Source organism: Ursus arctos, unplaced genomic scaffold, assembly GCF_023065955.2.
Source record: "Ursus arctos isolate Adak ecotype North America unplaced genomic scaffold, UrsArc2.0 scaffold_13, whole genome shotgun sequence".
NCBI lineage: Eukaryota > Metazoa > Chordata > Mammalia > Carnivora > Ursidae > Ursus > Ursus arctos.
The window spans coordinates 15413767-15436070 of NW_026622797.1; the positions used below are offsets into that span (position 1 = coordinate 15413767).

Consider the following 22304-nt stretch of genomic DNA (forward strand, 5'->3'; position numbering starts at 1 on the left):
TCAGAGGGGAGGGGGGTGGGGGAATGGGATAGTCCGGTGATGGGTAGTAAGGAGGGCACGTATTGCATGGTGCACTGGGTGTTATACACAACTAATGAATCATCGAGCCTTACATTGGAAACCGGGGATGTACTGTATGGTGACTAACATAATATAATAAAAAATCATTAAAAAAAATAATAAACCTGCTTAAATAAAGTAGAAAATTATTATAACATCATAGTGGATCAAGTACATTAAATAAGTGTATTTTCATTGCCACTGGGAGCAGTGTGGCTAAGGCTTGCTCCCTGCACCCAGACAGACCTGAGTCTGACAGGCTCAGTCACGTAGGAGCTGTATAAACTTGGGCAGAGCAGTTATACGTCACTGAGCTTCTGTTTTTCTTCTCTCGAATGGGGAGAGTAAAACCTTCCTCAGAAGGTGTTTTGCTGAGGGCGAAATGCAAAGGAGTTAGCACACTGTATGTGTGCTCCAGAAGTTGTAGCTGAAAAAATAATGTTTAGATTCAAAAAGGGTCAGGAATCTGGGTAAAAAAGTGCAATTCTGTGGTGACTAGATGAACCATTTCAACGCCTGAAGGGAGAAGGGGCTGGAATACCACGTCTTGTGTGGGAGAAAGAGGACAGGTATGCAAGCTGGTCTGGTTTTGTAATGGCCTTTCAGAATCCTTTGGCAGCTTTGATTTTCCCAGGAGACAGGTGAACCGTGGGTGGGGCGTATCAAAGACACTTTGTCATTGCTCAGGGCATTCCAAGGCACAGGGCCAGCAACCGAAGAACTAACCATGGAGAAAACGCAATCACTTCTCTGCATGAGCTACCCTCCGTCTCACAACACCCTGATGAATAGAGACTCCTGCTTAACTTAAGCACACACCTATGCACAGTCATTTCCTGGGCACCAAATCAGTGCTGACAGCCCCTGAGAACGAGCTTCAAATGCCTTTCAAAACACGCAGAGCAAACGGACACTCCTTTCTCAGAAATGTCCCTGGTCCTAATTCTCCCTCAGCCCCCAGTTCGATTCCCGTGACCGCCATCCCACCTTCAGCTCCACGTCCCTCCCTCTCCAGCCCCGCAAGGACCGTTTCACCACCTACATGGACGAGCCATTCTCCACCCTCACCTTAGCTCCTAGCACTTTATCTCTGACAACCTTTTCCTCCATTCCAGAACAGCAGCACACAATCAGCGCGGCCCCCAGGACCTCAGCAGCACCCAGAACTCTAAAAGTCCCCTTTTCAACTACAGACCTCTGTATTTCCATCCCCCCGCCTTTAACTCGGCTGAGCCAGTTCTGGACTCTCCGAGGCCAGCGGCCCTTCAGGCCACGCCTATTCCCTCTGTTGGCTTCCCTCTCCGCTCAGCCTGGGAATCACGCTCGGTCGCTGTGCTGACTGGCGCCCACCTTCCCATGTGTGGCTGATCGTCCCCGTTAGTGGCTCTGCTGGCGCCCACCCCCTGAGCTGTGGTTCCTCAACGCTAGTGTCCAAGTTGCTGAGCAGATTTCCAAACGACCTCATCACACTGATTCGTGGTGGCCTATTTCATTCAGGTCGTGGATGCACAAATTATTGTAGTCACCCCTACAGACTGGTCCATTTCCTTCAGCAAGTGTTCTGAGCCTTGCTGCTTTCCCTCAGGCGCCCAAACCCACCCAGGCTCCCCCCACCCGACACATGACATCATCACCAACTCCAGGGAAATCAAACTCTAGATCTTCACCCAAGTCCATCTCAAAGGTCCTCGGTCCTGTCTCATCTTTCTCCTCTCCCAGCTCTGGGAAGGAGGTTTCAGCTTTCCCAGGTGACCCTCTCACCCTGAGCTCCTGATCCCACCCTCCGGCTTCCCAAGGTGGAGTCCAAAGAGCGCCCCACTGCTTATCCTTACGCTCTCCTTCCCGCCGCCCACGGTCACGTCCACGGTGTTCTTTACCTACACCAGTGTCTTGCTCTGACCTCGCCTCTCCTCAAGGTGGAAGGACTGAGTCCTTGCATCTTTTCTGAACTTGGTTAAAGTCTGCACTCGGTCTGGGGCTTCTCATTTCCGCTTTTCTCTCCAAAGCCCTGCAAGCTCTCCCTGCTCTCTTAGTTGCCAAACTGAGTATCTACGTTCCTGTTTGAATCTGTTGTGACATCCACAGCATTTGAGACTCTTTTTACCCTCTCCCTCCTTGGGATCCTTTCTTTCCTTTGTCCCCACGCCTTTCTCCTTCGGTTTTCTTACTGCCTCCCTGGTCCCTCTCCCTTTGGTGGTTCAGTCCCCACCGGCTCGCAGGTGACAGAGATGTTGCGATTCCCAGAGGTTCTTTCCTTTACACACTTTCATGGGCGGTCCTAGCAAAGCTCAGGCCTTCAGTGACTGTCTGTGTCAAGACAGCCTCCAGACCGGCAGCTTCCAAGACCTGAATTTCCACCTGGGCTGACTCGCCCGCGCACGCCAACAGTGAGAGCTCCTCCTCGCTCCCATCCAACCGGTTCGTCCCCTTGGCAGCTTCTCTCAGAGCTCAACACTGTGTTCTGGGCCCAACCCCTGACTCATCTTTGCCTCCTATTTCGCTCTTCTCGTGCACCTAGTGGGCAATATCCCGTTCCCTCTGCCTCTCTGGGAGCTTTTGCACCTGCCATCCTCTGTTGCTGGGGCTCCCAGAAGTCCTCATCTCTTTTCTAGAGTACTGTGGTGGCTTGCCAATTCTTCTCCTCCCCCCAGTGTCACTCCTTCAGCTCCTTTATCACCTTGTCCCTAAGGTTACACTCACAGAACACAGGGGAGACCACGCCATTGCCTTCCTCCAGAGCCCTCGGTAGTTTCCTACCACCAGTACAATCAGACTCCTTCCTGTGTGCCTTCAAAGGCCTTCGTATCCCAGCGACTGGCTTCCACTTCTCCAGCCTCCCCGCCTGCTCCACCTCCTGAGGACCCAGCCCTTCCACCTACACACGGTCTGTGTGCTGCGAACACGGTGCACCCAGTCATATCTCTTTTTGTTATGCTGTTCTCTCAGTTTGGTTTTTCTTCTTCTAATAAAAATATTCCTCATCCTTCAAGACTGAGGTAAAAGGTATTTCCTTCCTTTCCCCATTCAACTGTAATTGAATACTTTATCCTTCCACAACACCTGGCTTACACCTCTATTAATTCATCCTCTTTGGCAAACAGTTTGTTGTATATATGGCTAGGTCCCTCATCTACAAATTCCTTCATAGCTGAGGAATCTTCTTTCCCTAACATTCCCACAGAACCTAAGCTAGCTCTCTTCACAATAGGCGCTTAGCGTAGCTTTGAATACTTCTCACAACTGTTTCCTACTAGTTCTCTAGAAATTTTCTTGTAGTCTTTTCCTTATTTTTTCTTTGCTCAAGCCCAAAAAGAAAATATAACAACAACAATAAAAAAGGAAACAAACCCTTTGGGGCGCCTGGGTGGCTCAGTCGGTTCAGTGTCTGACTCTTGGTTTTGGCTCAGGTCATGATCTCAGGGTCCTGGGATCCAGCCCTGCGTCGGACTCCATGCTGAGTAGGGGTCTGCTTGAGGATTCTCTCCCTCTCCCTCTACTTCTCTCCCTCCCCCTCCTCAAGCTCTCTCTCTCAAATAAATTAAATTTAAAAACAAACAAACACCTTTGACAATCTCCCTATATGTGAGTCATCTTAATAAACCTGACTGCTTTAGCTGATCCCATACGTATCCTCTCTCTCAATTGTCTTTATTTTCAAGGCGAACATTTATTACTGTCAGGCTGCCTTCTGGGACTTGGACTCCTTCACGTTTTACTGTTTGTTGACCCCATCGTCTTACCTTAGCCGGAATCTTGGCCGCGTGGTTCTCCAGGATCAGTCTCTTCAGGTGCAGAACCCACAGGCGTTTGTCCTGCTGGGATTTAGCCTACCAGACGGCAATGCGGACAGTGAGACGACTCATGCCTCCACCAACTCACAAGATTCAGACCCTCCGATAGCCCTCCGACAGGCTGGAAATACACCGTGTGGCCAGAGCCCACGGCGCTCCTCACTTCCAAGAGCGAGCCCCGCAGGGAGGGGAGGGCCTGCTGTTACCTGCACTGTGTGCTGCAGCTTCGGGTTCTTATAGTGGAAGACGGTGAAGCTGAGCGGCTCCTTCGGTATCACTTCCACAAGCATGAGGTTGCCACACTGAGCCGGAGAGCAGAGAGAGCGTGAGGCACGCCGGGGAGAGAACGGAACGAAGCCCTGGCCCCTGACCGACATTCCCACCTACCAGGATGTGGGCTTTGTACGTAAACGTGTCGTCTCGCTTCCTCGTGATGAGCAGCAGCTTGTCAAAGAGGAAGAGCGTGCGCTCGTTCTTGGCCCGCTGGATGCGAAAGGTGCCCTCCAGCACCAGTTCCCCGTAGCTGGTCAGGTCTGGCCCCTTCCAGTTAGTGAGCAGACTCTGTATCTCCTGAAAAAGTGACCATTCCGTGTGATCAAACAGGAGGTGGCAGGACCTGGCGGCAAGGGCAACGTGGCCCATTTGCCGCGTCTCAAGAACGGTGTCTAACTGTCTCTGATCGGGTCTAACGGATCTACTTGGTGTCCGATGGGGTCCAGTGATCCCTGACCTAAATCCACACTTATGGGGGCTATCACTAAAGGCTGAACAGAAATCAATCAAGCTCTTAGTTGATGAGTTGCCAATTACTTATTTCCATTCCGTGATAACCCCTCTTCTATGGCTGGCGACAGCAGTTATGTCTCTCAAAAGCTGGGTGAAGAGGCCACAGGTAGGTGACCTTCTCCAATAGGCATCTTTCCCTTGACCTTGTCACCCCTATTCTCTGCACAAAAACCTTCAGAGGTATTGAGGCACAAACCTTCTTCCAGAAACTGAAATCCAAACCACATATAAGTAACTCAAAACTAAGGTCTATGGGAAGTCACGGGAGATACATCTTAGAAATTCCCTGATATTAATCCCATTTATTTGGAGAAAGGAAATGAAGTTCGTCAGCCACTATGTTTTAAATGGTACTTGATACATATAAATTGAGAACATGACTTTGAAGTATCTTTGGGATGTACTGTACATCCATATTAATGTGTTTTAAGGAAGCTGATTTTTTATTGTTTTGAAAGATGAAAATACAAACAGCATTTAATTAAGCAGCCCATAGGACAACCTCAAATTTCACTGGTTGCAAGTAGAAACGGATAGAAATGGAGACAGACGTCCGAGCCAGAGCCTGAGTTAGCAGTGTGTTCAGAATGCCAAACAGATTTATAAGGTATGAAAAACCGGTCATTTAGCCATTTCTGAATATGCAATGGACATTATGTCCACAGAACACATGGCTGATGACACATTAAACCTTTTCTGACTGTTATAAAAACCAGACATGGCCTGGAAGATGAGAATGTCACCTTCCCTCAATTTTTGAGCGTCAATTCCATCACACAATACTCTGGCCGCCTACAGATGAATCCTAGAGTTTTGTTTAAATTTATGAGCTGAATACTGTACCTTTTTTCTTGAGTTGGGCACAGGCGCCCTGCACAGCGTGGAGTCACCTGGGCTTTCATGTCTCATTCCAGGGACACGCAGGAGCCCGTGACCAGCCTCTAGGTCCACATGACCTTTTGTTATTTTTTTATTTTTTTTTAAAGACTATTTATTTGAGAGTGAGAGAGCACAAGTGGGGGTTGAGGGAGGGGCAAAGGGAGAGGGGAGAAGCAGACTCCCCGCTAAGCAGGGAGCCCCACGCGGGACTCTATCCCAGAACCCCAAGGTCATGACCGGAGCTGAAGGCAGACGCGTAACCGACTGAGCCACCCAGGTGCCTGACCTTTTGTTTTTTAAATAGTGCCTGGGACATGATCATTGGCTTAGCACTTATCAAATGCCTCTGTGGATTTAGGGTCCAAAATGTTGGTGCTGGAAAGAGCCTTAGCAAAGCTCTTGTCTGTCTTGTTTTAGAAATGAGGCCTTTGGCGTGCGCTGGTGAGCTTCATACCAAGTGGAACTGCGAGGAACCTGCTTCCAGGCTCTCTTTCCTCTGAGTCCCCGCCCCATATCGCACACGTACCAACCCACGATTCTGCATTCACTAGGGAGACAGGAAGTGAGGCTCAAAAACTCTTGCAACAGCTTTGAGAAAGTGGCTTCCAACAAGAATTACTTATCTGTAATTAACATAAGGTAAGGGTGCAGGAGACTCCAACTTATAACTTGGGGAATTGGAGGGGCTACGAGCGAACGATTCGTTTAAAAGTTATCAAGTGACTTCTCTTAAATTCCACCTTACACAGTGATTAGAATTAGCCACGTCCTGATCTTTCTTTAGAGAGACCTACGATCAAGACCATGGATGAAATGCAACACTTGGGCAGCCTTAATATCTGATTTGGAAAATGGCAGGCGGGCCTGGGGCTCAGTCGGTGAAGCATCTGCCTTCGGCTCAGGTCATGATCCCAGGGTCCTGGGATCGAGTCCCCACATCGCTCTCCCTGCTCAGTGGGGAGTCTGCTTCTCCCTCTCCCTCTGCCCCACCCCTGCTCATGCTCTCTCTCACTCTCAAATAAATAAAATCTTAAAAAAAAAAAAAAAAAAGAAAGAAAGAATGGTACTAAGCCAGGGCCCCCGCAGCACCGCCAGGCGCCGCCGTCTCGAGGGTTCACCTGCAACCGGACCGCGTGCTCGTGCTTCCTCTTCATGTCGTTGATGTGCCAGGCCACTCGCTGCATCGTGTCGATAGCATCAAGCACCACATCGTAGCCTTCTGTGTCCTTGTCAAGGTGATTTTCTATTTCCTTAAAAAAAAAAAGGAGAGAGAGAACTAGTTATTTTCATTTTTTTCTCATATCCCCAATGGCACACACAGCATCTCTGTGATTAGTTCCTCATATTTCCCTTTAGCCTGTTTATTTACACACCACCATCGTGCCTTAAGAGTCTGAGAGAACGTACCAGAATAGACCTGCAAAGAAATGGTAAGATAGGAATGAAAATGGGGGGAGGAAACATAGAAGTGGATCAGAGTTTCACGAGGAGGAGGATAAAAGAAAACATGATACAGTTCCTTAAGTCTCATAGAGCTGCTACACTTACAACAGATACAAGACTGCTATTACGGTTGGAGACTTCGGAGCTTCCTAGTGGCCAACGTAATAGAGTTCTCACCCTTACAGGATAGAAGACATACTTTCCTTTTTCTCCCAGAGGAAATAAAATGTGTCACACAGGACTATGTAACAGACTGAACAACAGAGTGGACATTACCTTTAAAAGTATGTCTTATAGCAAGTGTCTTTTCATGTAGTCAAGGCTTTAAAGCCCCAAACGAAGTTCATGAAAGACAAGTCTTCACAGTGTTGAGGACGATCTCATGATTCAACTATTCTCTGGGGATCAGCACTCAGCTTAGCACTGGAGTTCCACAATCCCAGGGACACGAAAGGGACGTGATCTCTGCTCTCTCTCTTTTTTTTTTTTTTTTAAGATTTTATTTATTCAGGGGCGCCTGGGTGGCACAGCGGTTAAGCGCTGCCTTCGGCTCAGGGCGTGATCCCGGCATTATGGGAATTTTTTTATTTATTTGACAGAGATAGAGACAGCCAGCGAGAGAGGGAACATAAGCAGGGGGAGCGGGAGAGGAAGAAGCAGGCTCCCAGCGGAGGAGCCTGATGTGGGGCTCGATCCCAGGACTCCAGGATCACGCCCTGAGCCGAAGGCAGACGCTTAACGACTGAGCCACCCAGGAGCCCCTCTACTCTAATTCTTTCCAGCACATAAGACACATGTCCCTAGACCCCTCGAGAACCTATGGAGAGGGACTGTTGTATCATTTATTTCTTTATCTACTTAATAGTAACTACCAGAGAGCTGGGTGGTCAATAAATGCTTATTAAGTTGAAGTTCTATCTTCTTAAAATGATAACAGTAACCTATATAAACAGGCAAAATAGTAAAAAGATATTATAGTCCATTAGATCATTTTTGAGACATCGATGATGTGCATAATCATTAAGCCAAAGGATGGAGGTTGAATCTTATGGTATAACTTACGAAGGTTAGTTCCATTATTTTATAGTCCTACTTTGTAAATCTCTGTTTACTTTTACGAAATACTCACGTTTTCCATCTAGCTAGAAACTGGGAAGGAATTTGCATTTTTTTTCCACACTCGGACTCAGCTATTAGAAAGGTTCTATGAAACTTTACTGCTAAAATAACAGCTCCCAGGTAAGCTCCAGATCAAGAGCAGATTAAAAAAAATAATAATTTCTTCTTTTGGTCTGAGAGGCAATCCTGTTCAACAACAAACAGGCTTAGGAGTACAGAGCGTATTTCGGTGCGGATCTTCATGGATGGCTACACAACTTTGAAGTGATGTAAGTGACACAGAAGGAACACTCTAAATCACCCATAAAAGCAAAAATACTTCAAAGGCAACCAGAAGTTAGTTTCTGATTAATCTAACCACTGTTCTTCATTACCAGCTGTTATGGATGGAATGTGTGTGTTCCCCCCAGCCCCCAAAGCCACATGTTGAAATCCTAATGCCCATTGTGCTGGTCTTAGGAGGTGGGGCCTTTGGGAGGTGATTGGGTCATGAGGGTGGAGCCCTCACGGATGGGATTAGTGTTCTTATAAAAGGAAACCCCAGGAAGTTCTCTTGCCTCTTTCCACCACCTAAGGAAACAAGAATGCAACCCAGGACGGCGACATCATCAGAACCTGACGAGACTGGCACCTTGATCTTGGTCTTCCAGCCTCCAGAACTGTGAGAAATAAATGTTTGCTATTGAAGCCACCCAGGCTATGGTATTTTCTCATAGTAGCCTAAACTAAGACACCAGCTCCTAATTTAGAGGGTAGGGGCTATTTTCCCCTATCAATTACCTTTTTGTAAGGATCCTGACTTGTTATGTTTCACATGCTTAAGTAACTGCCATCTTAGACTTTGCTTTTGATTCATGGCCACCTATCTAGAAGGCTATATTTAGAGATTATTGAGACACACTAGTCTTAAATGCCATATTAGCACAGTCCAGCAGAGATCTATCCTGGTACAGGTATCATCTCAGCATGATTTGGACACTGGTTTAGCCAATTAATCCCACTAATCTAAGGGGTCATGAGTATTAATTGAACAATTAGAGTGATATCCCTGATGTGGCTTCACAGGACACACGATTCTCCAAACATGAGCCACCCAGGCAAACCGACAGAGCTGAGAAATTTCTAGCAAAGTTGGACAATAAGCGTTCTTAAAATTGTAGATGTGTGTGAACTGAGCAAAACTGGAGTGATTATCCAAGCTGGGAACCTGGAATCATTTAAAAAGAGATACATATAAATTGCAAGCATGGTGATACAGGTAAGAGCTCTGGATTAAAATCTTAAGATTTTAATGTAGTTTAAAAATAATAAAACAAAAACAATAGCTCATTTTGATGGACTGCCTATAAGCCACAGTGAACGTGGACGATTTACAGGATTTGAACCCAGAGCCTGGACCCTGACCACTGCTTGAGGTCTTTCTTGTGTTTTGAGGGCAATCCAATCCTACCGACCCAACAAAAATTACTTGCAACAAAACTTTCCCCCAATTTTATCAACTTCCTTAAAGGGAAGACATGAGTCTGTGAGAGCTATGTCTACCCTTGTTTCTAAAGCCTCCTTGCATTGTGTACAAATAATGGGAAATGCAATAAAAACCCTGAAGTGATACTAAGCTCAAAGATCATTCCTCACACCACTCATCGGTCTTCTCTTTTTCCAGCCCCTTCTCTTTGCTCCTACAAAAGCCAATCTCTGACAGATAGCTCTCCTGCCCAACTGCTTACTGAATCTAGGCTCGTGGAGATAAAACAAAACACACAAAAATCTGTTTTTCATTAAGGTGATAGCTCTGTGCCTGAAACTGTTCACTGCCCAGAGCGAGGTACTCCTAAGCCCTATCAGAATCAGAGTTAAAACGAATCTTTTCACTTGGCTGGTGTCAATGGCGCTGCAGGCCCGGAATATAAATATCTCTAATTCCTCAAAGCAGATTAGTCTGTTGTAAAGTATGACTGTGAAAAACGTTTCCATATGTCCACAGCCTTTTCTGATATTTTTCCCCCCGAAGCTTAATAGACGCACAAAATCGCCATCCCCTGGAAAGTACTCAAGGGCAGGCAGAAACTTACATGCAAAAGGAGATGATATTTGAGAATCCGCTGAACTGGTTTCAAGAGATAGGACCCCAGAGGCAGTGAGTGTTTCAGAGTTTCCTGACGCTCCCTGAAGAATTTGGCCAGCACCTTGTTCTGCATGCATTCTGTAAGCACAGCTACTGACCTGCAAGAAGGATACATTTTTACCTAAATTGTAATAATGAGATGGGTATTCAAGTTTTAAATGCCCTAAACCAGGTAGCATAGCAACGGAGCCAGAGCTAGACTAAAATGCCTCTGGGCAAATTAGAAAAAGGTGTCTCTTTGGGTGGATGGATTAGAAAAAGGCACTAGAAAAAGCTGATGACATGGACCACGGCTTCTAAGCAGCAAGCTACTTCCTTCTAGGGATGCAGGCCCCGGCCCGGACAAAGGCTTGGCAAAAAGGGGGCCTGAGTCGGATGTTAGCCCCCAGTTGCTTCCCAAATGGGTATCTGTGCAGTGCTCGAACTACACATCTGTACTCAGTCTCCACAGGTCAGACTGCAAGGATGGGGCACCTCGGTACTAGGAAAAAGGAGCTCCTTCTTCAGGAGAGCCAGCCCCATGCTGGACATTTGTCACCCCTTCTGATGGTTGCCTTTGTGGAATGCACAAACAGCATGACGCTCCGTGCAGATCTTTGGAAACCATGGCCCACAGCCCTTGAGAATTTTTGAATAGATCCCTCCAAAGACAGTTTCTGAAACAGCTAGGGAACCTCACCTCTTAGGGAGTGTGCCTCAGTGGACTAGGGAAGTAGGTCCGAATTCCTTCTGCATCCCAGCTCTCCCAGAAGTAGTAAGTATAGACCCCCTAATGTCCCAGAGGAAGAGTTGAAACAGCGTTCATATCTTATACATGAAAGCCAGTGGGCTCGTGGAGTCACACACACTCGTAAATTAAAATCATATGGTCTTATAACTTGGAAGAAAGCAGGTGGAAGTGATTTCAGCCCCTCACTCCCCAAGTTAGTAACATGTTTTCAGGATTAATTTAGAAAATTAGAGCCAAACAACAAAATAAGACTCCTTGGAAGGAAGTGAAATGGAGGTCTCCTAATAAATCTATTAGAATCGCTTTTGTGCCCATCTGCTTTGAGAATTATCTGTCCAAACAGGTTTATTTCCCCCAGAAGTTGAGATTTCAAAAATACTCTTCATCATGTAGCCGAGGGTCTTTCTAAAGGTTCTTCCAGAGCCAGAATCGGCTGCCCAATTGCCCTTTGGCCATCTGAAGGCTTGAGCTCGTGCCCAAGGACAGGACATCTGCAACAAATTCAGAGCGCACTGAACTCCAGGTTCAGGGCCCAGGGAGACATCTGAGGACAATGACCTGACAGGGCCTGGGCCCCTCCTTGGGGAAAGGAGGGAGCGCTTGTGTCTCTTCCCAGCGAAACTGCTGGGGCGTGACTGGTATGAAGAAGGTGGACATCTGTCAAGGTGTGCCGGCGACATTTAATATCTCCAGCCTGGATCCGAAGGGAGAAGAAATGTTGTCAGATGGGCTGAAACACCTGGCACTCTTGGCTTGTTAAGACAGGGGAAAGGAGACCGGGGCTTCAGAAAGCAAACTGATTGGAGACAAGGGGCCAAGAGGAAATATTTTTCTATGAATATGAAAACCACACAATTGGGCAAGAGCCGGACATGCCTGCTTCATTGAGCATGCCTTGCGAACATCTCTCTGCTAACCTGTTTCTTTCCTTCCTCACAGTTGAAGATATACAATAAAAAAGAAAAGAAAACATGAAAGTACAATAAAACCCAAAATAGAAAAAAACACTTCCTCCAAGAAACTGTTCTTAACTCTCCTCCCTGGGCCTTCCTACTCCTTCCTCTCGTGTATCTTTAGCTTCTAGTCACACGACTGAGTCCATTCTACATTAATTTGTATTTATCGATTTGATCTTCCCTAACATCCTATTCCGTCATTGCATTTAGTTGAGTTTGATTCTCAAAAAAACAGCTAAAAGTTGCTAGAAGGCAAGGGTATTAGTTCCTACTTCCTGGCAAAACACAGTGGGCTTGGGACCAGACTCCATGGTGCTCTTGCATGAATGACTTTGCCTGTCCTTTGACTCTAAAGCACCCTCATAGAGAAAAAGCTGCCTTTATTTTTGTACTCTCCTTTCTTATTACTAACTTCAACAAATCTTACTATAAAATTCCCAAACTGCAAATTCAGAAGTTATTTCTTCAAATGACATGTGTATAATGAAGCTTATACAGACACAATCCCCCAGACAAGCCCGGCTAGTGTTTCCCATGCTGATGATTGGGTCTAGTTATGTGTTGATTCTTCAGAGTTTGAATGTTTTTGTTTTTGTTTTTGTTTTTTTCCTTTCCCTTAGGAGTTTAGTGGAGAAGTTGAGGGCCGAGTCTTCTCTGGATTAGGGTGTGATGCCATGCTGGATTTTAGCTTCCGGTTCATGGGATTTAGTTGGTGCGTCCGACAATTTTCTACTACCTTCGGCATAGAGGTAGAAACAAATACTGTAGGAGAGAACATTGCTTAAGCGAAACTGCGTAAACGATGGGTGTGTCTACTGATAAGGCTATGGTGGTAACTGTACTAACTGGCATGTGGGGTTTGGCGGTTTCATTTGGTTTTTAGGGAAACCCGGGAAAAGCGAGGTTGACCACTAACCATATAAATCCCCACAGCACAATATCCTGACCAGTGTTTAGGGAGGGAGACTACAATCCTCCAATGGAAAGTATTTGTACATAAATCTCGGCCTCTGGCTTCGTGCCTTTGAATCCAAATTGGCTTTCTGGGTCCACTTCCGAGCAGGATTCCCATTTGTTCTTCCTTGCTGTGGTAGCTGTGGGGGCGGGGAGGGCAGCCTGCTGACTTCTCTTCCAGGTGGATCCTGCCACCCACTTTAGCCGTAGGGACGTGTTTCCACCAAGACAGACAACAGAGCATGTCACTCTTATCTTCCTGGCTGGTCCCCTAAGATAACAACTCAAGTTCTGTTGAGAAACTTTACAAGGATGGGGTAGCACGCGGTCTGAGGTTGGAGAAACCTCTATTCAAATCCTAGCTGGTCCACTCACTAGCTATGTGGTCCTTGGAAAATCAACAAACCTATGAGAGTCTCAGCTCCTTCACGCGTACACTGGGTTGGGGCAGGGGTGATGATGAGGAAGCAATGGCTGAGAACCCATCGTCCCGTGCCCCGCACTGTGATAGATGCTTCTCTTTTCTGGAATCCCTGGACATCTATGGATTATTGTGCAAGTTAAATTCAACATTTCACATTGATAGCATTTAACACAGTGATTAGGACTCAAGAAATGCTCAATAAAAGTCTTTTGCTGAAAAAAAGAAATGACAACAGTGACCTTAGGCCCGGCTCCCTTACTGAAATGGTCATGATATTGTCCATATGGCATTCCCTGAACCGCCCTCCTGTGCAGCCCCCGGGTCAGCAAAACTGAAGCCACAATCCAGATGAGATGAGAAGTCCTTTTTACATAGTTCTCAGAGCTTAGATAGTAAAAATATAAGATATTTTATCCCCAGCTAGATTATATAAATTCATGCTCAGTGCATTCCAAATTCTTCAAAACACGCCATACATACAAGAGAGGTAACGGGCAAGAATTATAGCTGAACACAACTGGTTCACCTAGTTTTCCCCTGAAGGACACCTCACGATCTTTTTGGTCTCTTTCACGGTCTTTCACAGTGTCCCCCCACTGGCTCTGCCGGGAGTCCCTAAGCTGAATGCGTCACTATCTGGGTACCCGCTAATCCATTCTCAGCGCGCCGTGCAGTCTCTCCATGGCATTCGGCGCAGTGCCAGGCACAGAACGCCTACCGCCAGCATGCACTGGACCCCTTGCCTGAACCCGGATGAAAACTCAGAGAGGCACTGCTGCATATCTATGACGCGTACCTTGGATAGTTGGTGCAGTACTGCGTGTAAATGTGGAACTCTTCACTCTGCAAGGAAACAGAAGAGACTTTCAGAGGCAAAAAAGCACAGGCATCAATAAGCATTTAAAAACAATAAAAAGAAATATCGTTCATACCCATAAATTTGCCTTTCCCATCACGCAGGCCTGTCTGAGCCCCTGCGGCAATAGCCTGAGCCTTTTTATCCACCTTGTTTCATACTAGAAGCCACCTAGACTTGAACTCATCTGAGGTCAATAAACATTTACTGAGCACCTGCTGTGTTAGGTGAATCTGAAGGCGGAAAGGAAGAGGAGGAAAATAAGGTTTCTGCCCCAGGTACATAGAGTCCAATGGTGGATTTGCAACATGAAAGAGAAATAGAAGTAGATAATTTAATTATGGTGGTAAGAACATGGTGGAAGTATGTGCAGGGCACAGGAAAACCACTGTATACTTTCAGGCCCTTGTGTATACAATTATCTCTGCAGCTGTCTTTCCCACCTCTTGCATTGGATGGCCACTGTGCATCCTTTGACATTGAACTTGGGCTTTATTTCCTCCGAGGAGCCTCCCCGGAGCCAGGGCGGAGCCAGCTGCTTCTACTCTGGGCTTCCGCAACACCCAGATCTCCAGGAGCATTTACCAATCGACAGTGACATCTTCTCTGCCTCCGTGTCTCCAGCTCTAGCCCATGAGTTCCTGCAAGGTCGGGGCTGTACTGTGTTCATCTGGTACACATTGCTCCTTGGACCACCGAATCCCTCTTTTTTTCTACTAAACTGAAAATCATTTGAGAGCAGGATTCATTGTTCTTGCAAACTCTAACATCGTATTACATTATGAAAAAGAGACCTTATGTTATCTTGGTGGTATTTCATATTCTGCTCCTTTCACTTCTTTTTTACTTTTTAAACTACTTCATGCTAGATTCACATGTGACTCTAAGACAGTGACTTTTTTGGTAATTTTAATGCTTTAATTAATTTTTTTTCTTATTTAAAAGGAAAGTCTACTTAGAATCCTTTCTGTTCAGTTGACTAGGATTAGATTAAAAATTTTATATTATAGAAAGTCTCCAGCATATACGTAAAAGTAGAGAGGATGGTATAACGAATCACCAAGTATCCATTACCTGACCTCAATAGTAACTCATGATCTATACCCACTACTCCCGTTTCCCCATCCCACTGAAGCAAATTCTAGACATCAGATCACTGCACTTGTAAATATTTTAGTATATATCTCCAATATAAGGACTTTTATAAAGAAGCATCACCATAATGCTCACGATCACATTTAAATAATTCTGTAATATGAATATTCAACCATCACTATTCAAATGTCCTATCTTTTTAATTTTCTTTTTTTAAGCAGTTGGCCTATTTGATTTGGAGTCCCAATAACTACACAAAGCAACCGGGTGGTATCTCTTAAGACTCTTCTAAGCTATAAATTCCTCCCTTTGTCCCTTTTCCCCTTGCAGTTGTAGTTGAAGAAACCAGATGGTTTTTCCTACAGTTTCTCATCGTCTGCTTTGCCGGTTACATCCCTATGGTTTCCTCTGATATGTTCGCCTGCCCCCTGCACTGGTGTGGTTCGGGGGGGCTAGAACAGATTTAGCTTCCACAGTTTGGCAGGAATACGTCATAACTGTATCGCGTTTCCGTCAGGAGGCACAGAATGTCTGGTTGTCTCTCTCTTTGCGATGTTAACCACCCCTGGTAATTATTGCCTGATCTATTAATTCATTAGGAAATGCCAGATGGTGAGATCTCTGACTCCACTATTCCTTCCTCATTTATTAGCCAGAATCTTTCCAAAAAAAGGAACTTCCTCCTATTAACTGTTACTCTGCAGTTTGTAGTTTGTATGGGAAAGGCAAGACGAACGCTTGATTCTCTTCCTTCATTTTCGAGATAACACATTGGTTTTCTAGCATCGAAGGCCACCATTTGGGTTTTTTTTAATCACCGTGAATTCATGACTATAAACATATTTAATGGGTTTCAGTTGTTTTTAATGAATTATCTTTACTGATGCTGAAATGATCCCAGTTTTGGCTGGTAGAGCCTCTTCTTTAGGATTCGTGACCTGACCTACAGACTCCGGGAGCTTCCTTGTTTTCTGGAATGACAAGATGTTCCAGGTCACCTCGTACATTTCCTGCCCCACACCCATTCTTCACGGGGCCCTGATTCCTTTCGGTTGCAAGTAGTATTTGGAGACCACGGTCTGGGTATCCGAGATGGTCTTGCCACTGAGTTAATCATTATTTCTAGGCCCTTTCAGTGGACAGACTTAGGAACATGGTGTTTTCAAACATAAAATACATCCATGGTTCAAACATACAATTCGGATTCAGGATTACAGTGTTTTTCATTAGCCTCATGCTTACCCTGTGTTTCCTGTCTCCTACCAAATCCAGTTCAATGACACTAACATAACTACTCATTTGCTTTATCCCACAACACACTGGATTTCAGCATAACCATACCAACACCATCATATTTGATATCATTACTGACAACAGTTAAAAATGTATTCGCTGTATTTTCTCCATTGTCTATTTTAAAATCAATCGGGATTTCCTTTGTGCGATTATGCCACAAAGCCGCTATATCAGTAGGCTCATCATTTCATTTTGTTTTCAATTTCTGGAGACTGTCTTTTTAACTCTAGTTTTATAATTATGAAAAAAATAATTACATGGTTTCGGGGTCAACTCTATAAGAAAATGCATATTTAAAGAAGTCTAGCTTCTATTCCTCTCCATTCTGGTCTATCCCTCCATTCTCTATCAGTGATCAATTTTTAATTTTACAGTTGATTCTTTTTTTTTAATATTTTATTTATTTGTCAGAGAGACAGAGTACAAGCAGAGGGAGCAGCAGGCAGAGGGAGAAGCGGACTCCTCGTGGAGCAGGAAGTCTGATGTGGGGCTCGATCCCAGGACCCTGGGATCATGACCTGAGCAGAAGGCAGATGCTTAACTGACTGAGCCACCCAGGCGTCCCTACGCTTGCGTTTCTGTCACTGTATCTTTGGAGCAGATTTCTGGAAGGAGGACTGCTGGATTACAGAATGAAGTCAAATGTAATTTTGCTAGATATACTCAAATTCTCCTCCCCAGGGCCTGTGCCATTCTTTTCTTCCATGATTACAGGAGTGCCTGTTTCCCCACGGCCTTTCCACCTGCATATGCTACCCAATTTTCAAACACAGTACTTTTTAAAAATTTAAATTAGTTGCCAGTTTCCAAAAGTTGGCAGATCAAAATATCTTGATTTCTGGTTTCTCCAGAAAAAGTATTAGATCCACGGGACCTGGCGCCCCGTTTCACGTGACATTTCTGCCTTCAGTACCTGTACTTAGGCTGCTCTCGCCCCCACCTGGGCCCACACATGTGCTACACTCCCCTGTGTGGCTCTGAAGGTACTGGAGCGCCCGGCCCTGGCTCTGTGCACAATACCGGCAGAGTGATTTGCTCAAGGTTGTCTGGTAAATTAATGTCGTATGGAGCCTTTCTCTGGGTTTGCTCACACACTCTGAGTTCCTCGCTTCCTTCCTGCCTTCTGCTGCACTCACATGGGACTGAATAATATCAGGGTGACTCTCCTTAAGTTTAGGGGCCTTTAGGATCATCTGAAATGCCAAACTTGAAAAGCATGGTTTCAGGGGCTCCTGGGTGGCTTAGTCAGTTAAGCATCCAACTCTTGATTACAGCTCAGGTCATGATCTCAGGATCGTGACGTGACGTCGGGCTCCACTCTGGGCATGGAGCCTGCTTAGGATTCTCCCTTTCCATCTGCCCCTCCCCTCCCCCACCTCCAATTGTACTCTCGCGCGCTCTCTCTAATAAATAAAATCTTAAAAAAAATGGCTTCATGCTCTCTCTAATAAATAAAATCTTTAAAAAAAATGGCTTCACAGCAATGTCCACAAAAGCCAAACTATGGAAAGAGCCCAGATGTCCACTGACAGATGAATGGATAAAGAAGATGTGGTATATAATATATACAATGGAATATTACACAGCCATCAAAAAAATGAAATCTTGCCATTTGCAATGATGTGGGTGGAACTAGAGTGTATTATGCTAAGCGAAATAAGTCAATCAGAGAAAGACAATTATCATATGATCTCACTGACAATTATCATATGATCTCACTGATATGTGGAATTTAAGAAACAAGGAAGAGGATCGTAGGGGAAGAGAGGAAAAAATGAAACAAACGAAACCAGAGAGGGAGACAAACCATAGGAGACTCTTAATCATAGGAAACAAACAAGGGTTGCTGGAGGGGAGGGAGGTGGGCAGATGGGGTAACTGGGTGGTGGACATTGGGGAGGGTATGCATTGCAATGAGCACTGTGTGTTATATAAGACTGATGAATCACAGACCTGTACCCCTGAAACCAATAATACATTATATATTAATTTTACAAAAATGGCTTCAATGAAAATATATCTAAATTACATCATATACTTGACCTATATGCACCTATCCCTAACAGAGCCTCAAGACTTCTGCACAATTGAATTGTTGTACATTTTGTGATCTCCTGGCTTTAACCCAATATTAAATTAGGTTTTGATTTAAATCAGCTCTATGTTCTCAATGTAGAATCAAATGCATGTTTGATCTTAGATTTATAAGCTCTGGACAATCCAAACAATGGTTTTATACAAAAATCAATAGCCCCTAGTTGGTTAATCCTTAAATGCCTTTTATTCAATATATATGCTACCCCAAATGCTTTTTAGACATGATTAGGGAAAAAGAAGACAATGATAAATTATATAAAAATAGATATTTCTTTCTGATTCAACTCTGTCAAATTGTAATTACAGATGTAAAACTGAGATGTTTAATTATGAAAGAACCAAAATTAAAGAGAGTTAGGGCTGGCCAATTGGGCACATGGAGAACTCAGCTGTTTATTGGTTGAGTAAGCAGAGTAAAGATCTGGATGATTTTTTCTCCCTCTCTCTCTCACACACACACACTTTGATTCCTGAGAAAGGGTTAATATGTAAGTAGCATCTGGGAGAGGTAACATGGACCTGAATTCATTCCAGTGACATGAATAGTCAATGGCAGCACTTTCTTGAGGATAATCTCAGTAAGTGGGTAGGGTGTGTGTGCACGCATGCATGGGGGCGCATGCCTGGGCACTGAAGGGAGAAGGGCATCAATGGGAGGGGAGAGGAAGGGGTTCAGAGGAGGTGGGGTCTCCAAAGATAAACTCTGTCTCCCTCCTAAGCACTGCCTCGGGTCAGCCCAGCTGATATCCGAGATAAGAGACAGAAATGAGGATGGAGGTGAAGGCAGGGAAGCAGGAAACCTGTTCCAGCTATTTCTAGAGCCCTACGAGCAGACAAATGGGAGCTGAATCAGCCAGGAGACAGCTTGGCCTGCCCCCCTGGGGAACTTTTATTTCTGTCCCTCGAGAGAATGGTCTCTGCAGCCCCTTGTTCTTTTATAAGCAGCAGGTAAGAAGTACTGTATTCTCCTTTCGTCAGGAAGGATTTCTGTAACCTCCACATGCCACAAAAACAAGGTCAAAGATGAATCTCTGTGTAAGCCCCAGTGATTCAGATTAAAGCAGAAGTCAACCGTCAGCTTTCCCTCTTTCATTAATGGCCTCGCAATTAAAGCAATTTTCCATTCCTCCCCAGAGTCGAGCAGCTGGTTGCATTTCAGAAAACGTAACATCGTCTAAATTTCAGGGTGCTGAGTGAGAAGCAGGTTGTGCCAGAACCAAACACTCACACAGAGCCCTGCCTCCATGTGAAAGTGTGGAGTGCTGAAGTCAGTCTTCTAATTAAACTTGGCAATATTACAATGAAAAAATAAGATCTGGAAGTTGGCAACGTGGCACATCAACAAACTTTTATGTGAATAATTAAGCCGGAGCTAAGCATATGCTGGACCGTCTTTAATCAACTTGTGATTACAGTTACCAGTAAAAGCCTGAGCGTTTCCGATCGCTCCCATGTTGTTTACGCGCCGTGGCTATTCTAACGTATCTTCTTTGATTTACGCGGCACATCTTTTTACCCGTTCCTCCCTCTTCCTTCCCTCTTTCAAATTCCTACCCTTTACGAGAATTAATTATGACACAGGCAACGTATGAAAGAATTGTGTGTGTGAGCACGGTAACGCGTGGACATCCACACACCCGCCCACAGTCACGAGGGTTTGATACGCAAGCCCAACCACCGCCTTTAAGGAATCATGCTTCAATAAAACCCAGAGTGTTATGTTTGGATTTGAAACCACTGGATGGATCTGTGGCTATAAGAAACAGCTCTGAAACAAGTCCTGAGCCAGGTCAGGCATCTCGAAGTTCACAGTGCACTCTGCAGCTCTCAGGGAGGTGCTCATACCCGGTCGGTCCCGAGCACCATCATGAACCTTGCTTACACCTCTGTACCCTTGAAACCACAACTGTGGAAATCACGTGACGTTTTGCTGCAAAATAATTTCCACTAGACCTTTTCCTAACAAAAGCTGTTGCATGTTTAAGAGAAACTTGAGATTCTATATAGGGTAGGAAGCATGTGGGAAAACAACCTAAAGGGATTTTCTTGTATGTTTCGGAACCCTGGTGCAGGGTCAGAGCTGACCATTTCATACATAAGCTTTAAAGGTCAGATCCTTTTCTTCTATTTTTCTAAACTATCAATGCAGCTTAAGAAAAATGTAGGAAAATGAGAATGCATTTTTAAGAGATTAATTCTGCTTCTCTTTAGTCCCCCCCCCCCCAAGGATAATTATATAGCCTAGGCTAGTGCCACATAGATTATAGATAAAATACCTAGATTCTAACAGATTTTTGTAGCTGGTCTTGAGGAATTCTGTGAGTATTTATTTTTCAAACATTATTCTATTCTGGATTTTCCTCCCCACCATTTTTCTTAGGAAATATGCGTAAACATCATTCAGGAACGATACAAGTTCTAGGACACCTAAATTTGTATTTCCTAACTTACTGGGGACAGTAACACTATTTTTTTTCCCTTGCTAGTGGAAAAAAAAGAAAAAACAGAGAGAGAGAGATTAGTGGTTAACTTCATCTAGTATGGAACAAACGAGCCATTTTAACTTCAAAATGAAAATAATTTGCAATCTGCGTCTGTCTTGGTTGGCTCAGAGAAAAGAACCCTGCTTACCTTGGACACAAAACATTCTGCTATGGCCACAGGATCATTTTCACAGTTTTCCAAATCTTGTAGAAGTTCACTAATAAAAAAATAATAGTCAGAAAGTATTAGATTATAGTCTGATGATTGAGAACATTTTATGTAACTCAGAGGTCTACATATTTATATGGCATTTACAAGGAATCATTTTTTTTTAAAGTGTTCAATAGTGGTCAAAGCCGAAGTACACTTTCAAGGTGGGAGAGCAGGCAGGCCCAGACGTGGCAACTGCCACAAGGAATCATAGTTAATTGGATAACTGAGGACCTACTGTCATTATATCCAAGGCTTGGGTTAGGAACTTGCCCAAGGTCATGGTACCCCAGGGATTTAAACACAGGTCCGACCTTTAACTCTCCCACCTAGAGATAAGACTTGCCTGACATTTAAGTCTTCTAGACGGTTGGCATTGTCTGTACACATGTTCATACACACTTACTTACTCATTCATCAAATAGCTGTCTAGGTACCAAATGCCAGGCAAGGCCTAAGAACAAACACATCAGTGAGCCAAGGGAGATATGGTCCCTGAGTGCTTGGAGCTCAGAACCCATTGGAAGAGTCAGACATTCCATGAAAGATCACACTAACAAATTTAAAATTATAAGCAGAGAGGGAGTGCCTGCCTGGCTCAGCCGGTAGAGCATGGGACTCTTGATCTTGGAGTCATGATGTCAAGCTCCATGTTGGGCATAGAGCTTACTTAAAAAAAATAAATAAAATAAAATTATAAACGGAGATAGTGCTGTAAAGGAAAGATATGCTGGGAGGAAATATCTTTCCTCAGATGAAAACCTGTCTTATTTTTTAATGGCAGTGGCATTATTTTAAGTAACTGCAAAATATTTCATTGTGTGGATATAGTATAATTAATGTAACCAACTTACTATTAGACAAAATTCTATAAATTGAATTCCTGGGTCAAAGGGCATCACAGAGTTAAATGGTAACACATTTCCAAATTGCACTTTATATAAGTTGTATTAATACATATTTTATTATGTTAAGTGTTTATTTTAGAGGTATATTACA

General features: G+C 44.6%; 1 protein-coding gene across 3 annotated transcripts in view; it reads right to left on the bottom strand.

Moving 5' to 3' along the window:
• PLEKHG1 (pleckstrin homology and RhoGEF domain containing G1) overlaps positions 1-22304 on the bottom strand; it is a 219003-nt gene that overhangs the window by 22363 nt on the left and 174336 nt on the right. For all 3 annotated transcript variants that reach the window (XM_048225975.2, XM_057310972.1, XM_057310971.1), the window contains 7 exons: positions 21243-21312; positions 14064-14110; positions 10151-10301; positions 6635-6766; positions 4239-4421; positions 4058-4153; positions 3801-3887 (listed from right to left, as the gene is read on the bottom strand). In XM_048225975.2, coding sequence (XP_048081932.1) covers positions 3801-3887; positions 4058-4153; positions 4239-4421; positions 6635-6766; positions 10151-10301; positions 14064-14110; positions 21243-21312 — 766 coding nt within the window. The remainder of the gene's footprint in view (positions 1-3800; positions 3888-4057; positions 4154-4238; positions 4422-6634; positions 6767-10150; positions 10302-14063; positions 14111-21242; positions 21313-22304) is intronic.